Source organism: Cicer arietinum, chromosome 4 (genome assembly GCF_000331145.2).
Source record: "Cicer arietinum cultivar CDC Frontier isolate Library 1 chromosome 4, Cicar.CDCFrontier_v2.0, whole genome shotgun sequence".
In the NCBI taxonomy this organism is placed as follows: Eukaryota; Viridiplantae; Streptophyta; class Magnoliopsida; order Fabales; family Fabaceae; genus Cicer; species Cicer arietinum.
In genome coordinates this window covers 25032771-25045727 of record NC_021163.2, presented here as the reverse complement: position 1 = coordinate 25045727, position 12957 = coordinate 25032771, and the positions used below count along the sequence as shown (strand labels likewise).

Genomic DNA, 12957 nt, shown 5'->3' with positions numbered 1-12957 from the left:
AACATTGTATGTTTGTTAATTATGTCAAAATTAGGATTAAGAGGACTAAAGTCCAACAATAGGACGATGTTAGCAACTCATTGAGGATATTTGGCCACCGCTAAGAAACCTACATCAACTTGCTTATTGACCTTTTCTCTAAATTTTAAGTCACATGTTAGGCATAATCCTTCTCAATTTCTATTTACAAGGGGTACATTAAGGATTGACTGGTAACTTGTGTTCAACTATGTTATTATCAAGCTCAGGCATATCCTGATATGACCATGCAAATATGTCTACATAGCCAAATAAAAGTTTAACCAACTTTTCTCGCTCACTTTCTTTCATGGAGACACCAATTTTAACTTCCTTATTTTTATAATTTCCAGTTCCCAAATTGATCACCTCGATGGATTCTTGGTAGAGTTGAATCATCTTATTTTCTTGTTCCACTAGTCTCGTTAGTTTAGGGGGAGACTCATATTCATCTTCACAATCCTCATGAGCATCATCAATTGGCATTCAAAATTACAAGAATGAATCCTAGCAATGCTACTTTCAAATGAACTATTTTCTGATCTTCATTATTTCAACTAATGATAGAAAAAAGGAAAAAAAATGAATAAAGGTTTGAGACATGTGATAATAATATTTGGAAAATTCAAAATACATATATTGATAACAAATACTAAATTGAAATACATGTACGTCCTAATAACGGGTTAAACTAAAGCCTTGGACATAACAAAAGGATTTGAAAATACATAATTACTTTGAGCATGAATCAAAAACGATAAGAAACTCAATAATCTTCCAATACTTAAGACATGTATTTGGAGGATAAGGGTACACATAATTGAAAGCATCATCATCAACATGATCTTTTTCAGTGACAACCCCTTACTCAGCGTATATCATTCTTGCACTCTAGAAGCTTTCTTTAATGTCGCAATTGAGAATCTTTTCGGTATTTGGTGCTCGATTTTTGAGACGAGCATCTTGTTCTCACTTTTGTCTTTTGCGACTCTATCCTTTTCAACCTTGGTAGGTATATATCTCAATCCATATCTATCATTATTCTCAGGTAATTCCAATGATTTCCCTAATTTTACAAAACCCCCCTTTTTGTAGCATGGTTTTTGCAGACATAAAAAATATAGTAGAAAATTTTGGTTTCTTTATACAAGACCCTTCACCCACAAAAACAACATTTGCAATTTCCATCTCCTAGAAAGAAGACTTTATGGCTTCCTCTGTAGCTTCAGTATAGCCCATAGAAGATAAATGGCTTACTAGCATGTCATCCTCGCCAAAGATTATTATTAGCTTGTTGTCTATTATAAACTTAAACTTTTGATGCAAAGTGGATGTCACTGCTCTAGTAGTGCAAATCTATGGTCTCCTTAAAAGACAACTATATGTTGGTTTGATATCCATTACTTGGAAAGTTATTTCAAAGTTATATGGTCCGACTAGAATTGGCAGGTTAACCTCGCCAATGACATCTCTCATTGATCCATCAAATGTTTTTACTATCATAGAGCTATGCTTCATATAGGATCCATCAATAAGGAATTTTGAGAGTGTTGATTTCGGCATGACATTCAATGATGAACCAGTGTCAACTAGCACTTATCCGTGGATATGATCATGACACTTCATAGAAATATGAAGTGCTTTATTGTGCATCGTCCCTTCTGCTAGTAATTTTTGGCCAGTGAAATTCAAACAGCTACTAGCAGTGATGTTACCGATGACTCAATCAAATTAGTCAACAGTGATATCATGAGTAACATCAGCCTTATTTAAAACTTTCACTAATGCTTCCCTATATGGTTCAGAGTTCACTAATAGGGAAAGGACAACTATCTTAGAAGGAATTTGATTTAGCTGATCCACCACTTTATATTCACTTTGTTTGATAAATTTCATTAGCTTCCTCATCGAACATTGTCTTTTTGCAAGCCTCTTGTCTTTTCATATTATGACTTAGAGCTTCCTTTCCATTTCCTTTCTCTCCACATCCCTCATCTTTTCTAAGTTGCTCAAGGATATAGACTCGACCACTTTGAGTCAAGCCACCAATACTTGAGATATTAGTGGCATTTGTTTCTTTGAGCCTAGAATTGCCACTTGTCTTGTTTTCTTCATGAGTGCATACGTGAACTGTGACATCATATTTCCATGGTACTACATTTATGCTTTTGCAAGGAAAAGGATTTGGCACTTGAATAGTGATGGGCTTTAGTCCACTTGGAGTTGGCTTGAGATCTTTTTTGCTTTAACTGATCTCCAAAGGTCTTGGGATTTTTTTTTTACTCTCGATGGAGACTTAAGGGCCAATACATGATTATCATCCTTTGCACGACTTATATCTATTATTTGATTGCCCATAAATTCTTGAAGAAACTTCTTGAACTCTTCACAACTTTGGGGTGTTCCTCATTTGGGTGAAAATTACATACATCACTCTTATTGGAACCCCTATCAAACAAGTTTTGAGGTTGACATATGAATTTACATGGCCTGGTAGAGGTTAACTTTCCATGTTAGCCTTGTTTTCTTTGAAGGTCAATCATTTTGCATTGATTAATTTTTGCACTTTAGCTTTTAAGGTTTGACAATCTTCATTTGAATGCCCTATAGCTCATGCATGGTACTGACAATTGACATTTGGATTGTATCATTTTATGAATGGTGGCTCAAAGGGCTTCATTGGTCTTAAGACCACCATTGAGTTTTGGAGTCAGTGAGGCAACAATTGACTATATGTTACAAGAATTTGGTCAAAAGCGGTTAATTTTTTCTCTCAATTGGTTGGTGGTTTGTTCTGATTTTTATTCGAATGGCTTGGTTGGGGAGACATGATAGGCGGTGGTTGGATAAAAGGTAGTTGACAATAAGGTGGCCTTAGAGGGTTGGATTGAAGGTATGGGATTTGTGAGGCTATAACAACATATGGGTAAGTCCTTTCTAGATATATTACCAACTAGAGGTTCACCTAGTTAAATTGTCTTGGAGAAAGTGAATCACAAGTTTATCATCATTTGCATGAGAGGCCCTTTTCCTATAATACATAGTCAGGTCGGTTCTCGAGCAAGTCATTCTTTTATACTTCTCAAAATATGGCAATTTGAATTTTGGTGGTATGACCATGTCGAATACGAGGCAAAGATCAAAGACATTACTCAAACCTATATAACTCCCTCCTTCTACAGCTCTCAATCTATCTTCAATAACTTATATCTTAGTGTCCAATGGTTGACTTTCAATTGGAAATATCGAGTCCATTTAATGACAATTCAACGGCAATTGGTCCCCAAATGCTTACTGCATTGTATCACTACCACAAGGGTCTGATCCAAGTATTGAAGGACTGTTGGCCAATAAATGGACTCCTATTTTCAGGCCATACGGATTTTGTAACAACCTGACTCTTACCGTTATCGGCACTAATATTTGGAACCAGGCTGTTACAAAATCCGTATGGCCTGAAACCAGGAGTCCATTTATTGGCCAACAGTCCTTCAATACTTGGACCATACCCTTGTGGTAGTGATACAGTGCAGTAAGCATTTGGGGACCAATTGCCGCTGAATTGTCATTAATCTAAGAAAGAGTATAACCTTGTGGAAGACCGTATAATGGGAACTGTTGCGCTTAGGGGTCTTGAGGATTACTAGATGTTGGTTGTATGAGACAATAAGGCTACATTGCAAGTGGTATCATCAATCCTTAAGCATTTAAATCATATGGTATATGCATTAGCCCAAAACCGGGTGCTTGAGTAGGCTTTGCTTGATTTTCTTGATTCGTAGTCGGCGGCCCTCCTTCTGTGTTATTTTTTCCCAAAGTTTGCAACGACTTCAAAATCAAAGTCATTTAATTCTAAAGTTGGTTGATAAAAATTTTAATTTGTTCGTTATCTATGTATTCCTCCATGATTTTTGCTTGGGATCAAGTCCAATAACGATGCCGGGGAATCAACTTGTTCAATTATTTTTTAGATTTTTATATAAAAAGTTTCTATGAGTATGTATTAAACATGAATGGAATGAAGATGAAATCATTTTATTAATTATCTATTTTTTACATAATAGTTCGATGTTGGGGAATCATGAGCTTTATGTAAATATTTTTAACAAAAATAAATTATTAGTGTAGAAAAATAGGGATCGATAAACAAAACAACAAATCTTTCATTGATGAAAAAAAAGAGTACACTACATTTAAATTAAAAACTACATCGACTATGACATTTCAGTCTTCTATTCTAATGAAACAACCAATCTTCTCCTCTAGTTCTTCTACCAAATTTTTTTAATATTCGAAGAACTTGTAGACTTTAATCGGAGTTTTGAGCAGATGCAATACTGCATCAAATATCTCTTAGATGCTTCAGAATGTTTATGATCGCTTGATTAGCTAGCATTGCCAACTTTGAAAAAAGATTTTTCCAATACATGCTTTCATCCTCCAACTCTCTATAGATCTCTTGATTCTTCAACTGACTAAACAAATTTATAAAATGATCCTCTCAATATATGGTTTCATCCATTAAGTCATTATAGATCTTTTTTTGATATTAAATGTAATTCTTCAACTCACTTGAAGTCTCCATCTCTCTTTTTAGTGCATCTTGATGTTTTGAGAATTGTTCTTTAGTTTCTTTCTTGTGTTGCCTCTCAATTTTTACTTGACTCTCGTACTCATCTACCATCTCATTAAGTTGTTTCTTTCAATCTTCAAACTCCTTTTATACATTTCTCTCAAAGCTTGCAGATCTTGTCCACAATTGTTTCACTAATAGTCTCATTCAATAGCTTCATTCATTTATTGCTTTCGCATATCTAATTCCTCATTTGCACCTCTAAACAATCTTGAATGTCAAGGTTATTCTCCTCTTCAATTTTCAACCTCTTGTTACTTCTCTCAATAAACCGATTCTTACAGGTGTTTTCTGATTGTAGGTCATTGTTCTCTTGGGAGACTTTATTTAATTTTTCTTGTAGCTCTTTTTCTACTCTTCATATTTTAACAATGATGTTTTAAGTTCTTCTATTTCTTCATTTGAAACAAGGACATGTTCAGGTATTTTATTGATCACTCTAGGGTATACTTTGGAAAGGCAATTTGATTTCTTGGACTATTTTCTTTACCCATTGTTGATAGGGTTATTTTGTGTTGTAACTTCTACATTTGAGTACTCTCCCTTTTCTAATGATCATTTCCCAAGCTCGACTTATCATTCGCAACATTGGTGGGTCTACTACACCCTTATTGTGCAAAGCAAAAGCTTTCAGCGACTTATCATATGGTTTCTCCAACTTAGGGTAGCCAAGTTGCCTTAGAGCAAAAGTCGGATTGTAATTAATACATCCTTTGGTTCCCATGAGAGGTACACTTGGAAAATCTTTGCGTTGGAGAGTGTGATTCTACCAGCTAAGCTTAAACATTTTTAATTCCACACGCTCAACTTATTTTAAATCTTGTTAAGAATATTGCTAAGGTGAGTTATTGAATTTCTCCCCAAGAGAATGTTCACTCCAAATAACCTTCCTAAATTGTTAGTATGGGTTAACCTCGTATGTTGCAAGATGTCTTCTTTGAGCTGATTGCCGATATTCAGGGAGAAATACACATGTGTATTCTGATAATTAATCTGTAGTCTAGAAGCTAGATAAAACATATCCAAACACTACAAAATACAATGGGTTTGTTTAATAAAGGCTTCTGCAAAGAAAAGAAAATTGATAGCAAAAAGAAGGTGAGAGATTTGGGGACCATACCTACCTGCACGCCTCTATTTCCATTACTAGGCTTTAACCTGATTAGTAATAATATGAATCAGTCTCGACATACAAATAACCTAAAGGGGGAGAGGGGGTCACCTTGTCAGATAGCTCTGATAGGGATAAAAGCGTCAATTTTATCACTATTCCACATAATCTTGTACGAAGGAGACAAAATATAGTGATGAATAATTTGAATGAGCTTTGTAGGAAAATTACATTCCTCCAAAAAAGCATAAATTATAAAAGTTACATTAAATGAGATATTTTATATATATATTATCATTAAATAAGAGATAAATTATTAATTTTTGCTATTTTTTATTTCAAGGAATATGAACTAGAATCATATTAAAATCAGACATGTAATTTGATTGGAATTTATCACAAACGATAAATTCCATCATACCAAATTTGATTGGAATTTGATTCAAAATAAAAAATCATTCAACATACCAAAATTGATTGGAATTTATCACAAACCATATATTTTGCAAAATAAAAAATTATGTCTGGAATCATATTAAAATCAGACATGTAATCTATCATTTCTATTAACAATGACAAAAATTAAAAATGATAACGAGATACAAAATATATTATAATTAATGAAAATAAAATTAAAAAGATTTAATTAAATTATTTAAATAGAGTATAATATAAAAAAGAGTATAATATCGGTCCAAAATATGAAGAAGAAAAAAAGAAATACATATATGAAAAAACAAAAAAAAACATATAAGAAAAAATAAAATAAGAAGGACAAAATCAATTTTTTTTAATATTAACTATAACACCATATACTATTAATCTAAAATATAATATATGTTGATATATTAATGTATTGAATAATCAAATCTACACAATGACAACACAATTTTTCTCATTTCTAACTTAGTAATAAAACATAAACTGAACAATGTTATGTATAATACAACATTCTTTAAGTTCTTCATAATCCTTCTAAGTTGTTTTTCTTTTCCCCTTATCCTTGGTTACCTGATTGTCTAAAAACAACAACAATAGAAATGATGAGACTATATCTCAGTGAGTTCTAGCAGCACTAACATAGGTTGACTCTTGACACCTAAATGCATAATCTTTAATAACATAGTCCTATAATATGTGATTTATAAGCACAATTACATTCCATAAACTTATACACCTCAATTGTGGTCGTGTTACATACATAGACTTAGGCAAACTAGAACAATTGTTCAGGTTGCACAGTAGTTACGGTGCAAATTCAATTTATAATAAAATTGTGTTCACTATTATGAACTAATACATTATAAAAGTATTTAAATAGTTACATATATCCATAATATGTCTCGTTTCTTAATTTAACATTACACTCTCTATAATATTATATCTAATTCATTTTAGTTTCTTATACATAATACTAAGGTACTTAATCATCAACCTAGCCTAAGATATATAAACCACACCATATAATTTTATGATTGTAGTTGTGTTCATAAAATCACTACAAATTGTAAAAGATATATAAAACTATGAAACTTCATGGTAATAAAGTACTAAGAGTAAGTTTTTCATTGCAATTTGTTTCAAACAAAACCGATTCTTATGACTCCTGTTATGCCCCTTTCAACTCAGTTATGCAATAATCTTTTTTTGCTGCGGATTTACAACCGTTTACCTATTCGTAGAAAATGCTACTTTTTTCCTAAGGATTCACATCCAGATAAAATTCCGCAAGAAAAATCCGCAACAAAGGTTAGGTTTGTTAGGTTCGAAGGAAATTCTGCAGGTATATACGATGAATTTCTTGTTTTTATTTTTGTATAAATAAAGTAAATTTTGTGGTTTTGATTGCCTCTAGTTATGGTTGTCTCTGGTTCTATATGTTATTGATTTTGGTTGCCTCAGGTTCTGATTTCCTCTGAGTCTGGTACCTCTGGTTTTTATTGCCTTTGATTTTGGTTGCCTCTTGTTCTATTTGCCATTGATTGTGGTTTTCTCTGGTTCTATAGTGCCTCTGATTCTTGTTGCATTTGGTTTTAGTTGCCTCTAGTTCTGGTTGTGTCCGGTTCTGGATGCCTCAGGTTCTAAAGTACAGGCAAAGTCATTGACATGTTATTCAACTATTTGTGATTTCTATGTTTTTATTTTTATATAAATAAAGTAAAACTGTTTTTAAAACAAAATAAAAAAAAGCAAGCCAAGTTATACTTACTATCAATATTTTGACTAATCATTTTTTTTAATTTGTCTATGTGCGCATTAACATAGTATCCATTTAATTGGTTAAATTAAAAGTTTTGATACATTTATCTATTCAATTTTGACTCAAATAATTTAATAAACTATTTTCATAATTAAAATTAAAATTTTAATTTTAATTAAAATCATAATAAAAAACTTTGTTTAAAAATAGTTCCAAAAATTCATGAATGATGTATTATTTAACTATAAGTGATTTAATTTAATAATATCAAAACATATTAATTTTCAAATGTAACATAAAAGTGTCAAAAAAATAAAATTATTATGTCAATTGTATAAAAGTAGAGTAAAATTGTATGATATTCAACTTCTTAGTAAACATCATTTCGCAGTTCTTATTCTTCAATAGAAATATGTGCCTTACAAGTGTAATGTGATTTCCAATTTTTTATTTGTATTTATAGCTTGAATGAGAGTATTAGATGAATCTTTTGGATTTAGGTTGTTTCAAATTTTTCTGTTTAGTATTATGTGAAACTCGTTTAGCTTTCTGCGAAGATTCCAACTTATTTTCATCTCTTCTCTCTCTGTTCGTCAAAAGGTTCGCCTCTCAATTTCAATTCATTTCTCAATTTCTTTCATCATTGGAATTGTTTATTACTTACTTTATTGTGCCATTGTTATCAACTCGATTAATATTTGTCTCTTTTTTCTTGTTGCAATTGTTGAATAAATGGATAAATGTTAGTGCTAATAGAAAATTAGGTTTACAAGATATTGTTTTGTTCTAATGCATGTTACAGAGTTTTTTTGTTGCATATAAGGTGTTTGGTTTTAGTTTCCATTTAATTTTCACATTTTGAAAAGATGTTTTATGTTTCCTATATTGGTAAATTTATTGAACAAGGTACATGGGATTTTCTAGAAAACACTAAAAAGGCTTCATTTTTTTTAGTTTGCTTAAAATAAAGAAACATAAATAATTTTAATTTGTTTGATATTAGATGCATTTAAAAAATTGATATATAAGAGATGCATTTGTTCTTTCACTACGTTTTTCATCATTGAATTTTTGCTACATCTCCATGTTTTAAAATGTAACTATTTGTTAACAAATAAGAACACTCACCATCATTGGCTTCGTGAGCATAATGGCAGTTTTAGTGGTTCTATTTGGTGTTATGCATTGCATATACATGTGACTTGATCAAATGATGAGTCCTTTAAACCCAACTAGACTAATGTTTGTTTTCTGATATTAGAGAAGAATTAAGCTGTAGTGCATAGGATATAAATGGGAAACATATACAATTTAGAGAAAGCTTATTTTACTTATAGGAGTTAGGAATGAAGATAAAAAAAGTTCACTAATGAAGATTGCTTTAACTTTACACAATTATTGGCTAATGGTTGTATTAATGGAGATGCTTAACAATTATTGTGTAGTTATAAGCTTTGACTCCATTCTATTTTATAGAAATGCCAAAAACATTGGATCATGTCATGATTATCTAATTTAGCTATGGAGTAACAGTGCATGTGCATGTCTGCATGTTTTGCTTCCCTTTTATTTGAAGTATCTTTTGCAGGTTGAGCAAATGTGCAATGTTGGACTTATCAAAGGGGGTTCTCTGGAAAATGCCCAATGCTTTAAAATATTTCAATTTTGTTTAGTTCTTTAATTTTTTTTGGCAAAAACATTACTCTACCTACATCAAAATTCATATTGATTAGAAGAACAACTAATTTCGAGGACTTTAAATGTTGAAAAGAAAATTAAAAAGAAGGTAACGAAAAAAGACGAAAAAAAGAATAAAAATGTAATTTGGATAAGTGCCTCCTAATTTTTTGTGTGAAGATAAAAAATTTGAATTACATTTTTCATATTATATATAGTCATACAATTGATTTTTTTCAAATGAAGATATGGATTCGTGCTGCAAGTTATATCATTGTTATATCATTGCAAGTTCTACTTGCTTGGATATGTTGGATTTTTTTCTTACATTAATCTATAGAATTTTCAATCTCTTTTACTCTATGCTTTACTGGTTTAAGCTATTTGAATGCTGGAATTTAATTTGTTTTGAATTGTGGTATTTGATTGTTTTATATGGTTGAGATATTTTTGTTAGTTCATTTAACTTCTAGTCTAATATTATATATGGTTCAGTATGTTTTCTACTTGTTTCTTAGACTTGTATATTTGTTGCTTTTCTAAAGATTTATTTTAGCAAATTTTTCCAAAATACAGGGGTGAAATTTAGTAATAGTAACATTGGAATTGTTAGTTATAATAAAAATGTTGTTATGTGTCTTGTTCCAATTCCAAACCTGGAACAAGTCACAGTTACAATTCACACTAGTCTTGCAGTTGCTAAGGGATTTTTTTATTCATTGAGGTTTGGCTGCAAATATGCATAACTTGCATACACATACGTATGAATTATATGTATATTTGTATTATTTTTTTGATATATATCAGTCTATTTTTGCATGTAATTATTTTTTTCCTTGAATTTTCCGTAATGGGTTGTCTATTTTTCTAGACAATCAGTTCATTACCTTTAGACGAGAGGAAGATAATTAGTTTGCTTCATCAATTATATAAGAGAAAACAAATTGACTGTGTTCATCTATGATATTAATTAATTAATTATCGTTGTTCTATTTCTTCACTCACCTACCTATATATAGTATATTTAGCATACAATTTAGATATTCTGGAAATGCATGAAAATGTGGTTTTTATGATATTTTAGTGAGCCATATTAAATCCATATAATCAAATATAAAAGAGTATATGTATATTTTAAAGAATAATACTTAAGTTAAAAGAGTATATCAGTATGATATAAACTCTTTCACGTTTGAATAACATATATTAGATATAGTTTATAATATCAAAGAGTGCATGTGTATAGCAAATGGAAGTCCCTGCACAACGGACATGGATGTACAACAGGCTTCTCTCCAGTCGAAAAATATATACATTTGAGTTTTTAAAGGGTATCGAAAAGTTTATTCAATTTGCTAATCTGCAAGACAAATATCTGAATGAAGGTGTAATAAGATGTCCATGTAAGTTGTTGATGAATCAACAATTACAACGATAAGAAAAGAGATGGTTAAGACCAACAAAAATTTAACTTTTCTCATGCAACATTTAGGATTTGTCAAACCTTCTTCTCGTCCAAGTTCATCACCACAACCCAACTATGAAACTGATGAAGATAGTGGGGATGATGACATTGGTAGTGATTATTAAATAGTATTTGTTTTTATTTTGATAATTTGGTTGCATCATGTACTTGATTATACTTTGTTTTTTTTTTGGATCATGCTTTAATTAATACTTAGTTATGATTTGCGACATGATATAAATTTTGTTTAGGAGTATTGCAATAGTAGGATCATGCTTTAATTAATATTTAGTTATTATCAGTGAACATGATATAAATTTTAATTTAGTGTATTGCAATAGTATTTCAATTAAAGACTAATATTAAATACTTCAAAAATATATTTATAATAATGTTTTCATATACTTTTATTTCAAATTTATAACATTGAATTCTCATTACTCCAAATACAACTTTATTAATATATATATATATATGACATAATATTAGTTTATTTATTCCAAGGATAGCAAATATCACCCTTTGGATCTTTCAGGCACGGTCCTGTTTGCTTTATATCCCAATAGCAAGACTTACAAGTAGCATAATCTCTTTCATCTTCATATATATCAAACCAATGTGTCACATCATTCCACTTAAAGAAACAAAAGAATAGTGTCTCACCAAATAAGTTATGTCTAAATTTAAATCCATAACTTTGACCAGGAACAAGAACATGAATTCCAAGATCATTGTCTTTAGATTTGCAATGAACAGTTAACTTCAAACCGTCGGTCAACTTGTTAGTCATTACCACATTCAATACAGGAAACTTCAAACGTTTGAAGTCGGTCGACTTGTTAGTCATTTCCACATGCAATCCAACTACATTATGCAGCAATAGTAACGTCAATGCACATAACAAAAGAAATTTTGAGATAAACAAAGACATTGTATATGCAATTAATCTTTTCTTTGAAAGTGAATAATAGGTTAAAACATGTTAAAAGAAAATCATATATTTATAGGAGGATTTAAGTGAATCTCCAATGGTTTCACTAAATAGGGTCAAATGTGCCATATCATCTTCAACGATTTCATTAAATATGGTCAACTGTATCATATCATCTAGAAGTAACTCATTCATTTTTTACTATGAATTCATTAAATAGGTCCCACAACTTTAATTTATACATCAATATTATATAATTTTATTACAACTTAAATTATTAATTTAAATATTTCAATTGATATTATTATACATTATTTTAATTTTAATTTAAAATGAAGTTGAACTTAAATATAATAAAAATAAAAATAAAAACTAACAAGTCAAAAGTTAATAAAAAAATGTAACGGTCATAAAATTATTATTATTAATAAATTAAAAAGAAGTTAATGGTCGTAAATTAATTAAAAAACTGTAATAGTCATAAATTTTTTAAGGATTACTAGTTGTTGGTTGTATAAGACCATAAGGATACATTGCAAGTGGTATCATCGATCCTTAAGCATTTAAACCATATGAGATAAGCATTGGCCCAAGACCTGGTGCTTGAGTAGGCTTTGCTTGATTTTCTTGATTCATAGCCGACCTTCTTTATGTGTTATTTATCCCCAAAGTTTGCATCGACTTCAAAATCTCAGTCATTTAATTCTACATCAAAATCTCAGCCATTTAATTCTACAGTTGGTTGATAACAATTTTCATTTGTTCATTATCTATGTATTCCTCCATGATTAATGCTTGGGAGCAAGTCCAATAACAAAGTCGAGAAATCAGCTTGTTCAATTATTTTTCAGATTTTTATGTAAAACGTTTCTATTGTTGGACTTAGGTCCCATTAATCCTAATTTTGACATAATTAACAAAC

General features: G+C 30.5%; 1 protein-coding gene across 1 annotated transcript; it reads right to left on the bottom strand.

Moving 5' to 3' along the window:
* Positions 1-11594: 11594 nt before the first annotated feature.
* On the bottom strand, positions 11595-12671 carry LOC101514444 (S-protein homolog 5-like). The gene is made up of 2 exons (XM_027330777.2): positions 12632-12671; positions 11595-11968 (listed from the first exon to the last, which is right to left on the bottom strand). The coding sequence occupies exons 1-2, from the start codon at positions 12669-12671 to the stop codon at positions 11595-11597; spliced, it is 414 nt and encodes a 137-aa protein (XP_027186578.2).
* Positions 12672-12957: the final 286 nt, after the last annotated feature.

Excerpts from the sequence above, each read along its gene's own strand:
- LOC101514444 (XM_027330777.2), bottom strand. The coding sequence starts at position 12,671 with ATGAATCAAGAAAATCAAGCAAAGCCTACTCAAGCACCAG. Across the intron at positions 11,969-12,631 it reads AAAGCCTACTCAAGCACCAG|TTGGATTGCATGTGGAAATG; the intron begins GTCTTGGGCCAA and ends TGCATAATGTAG.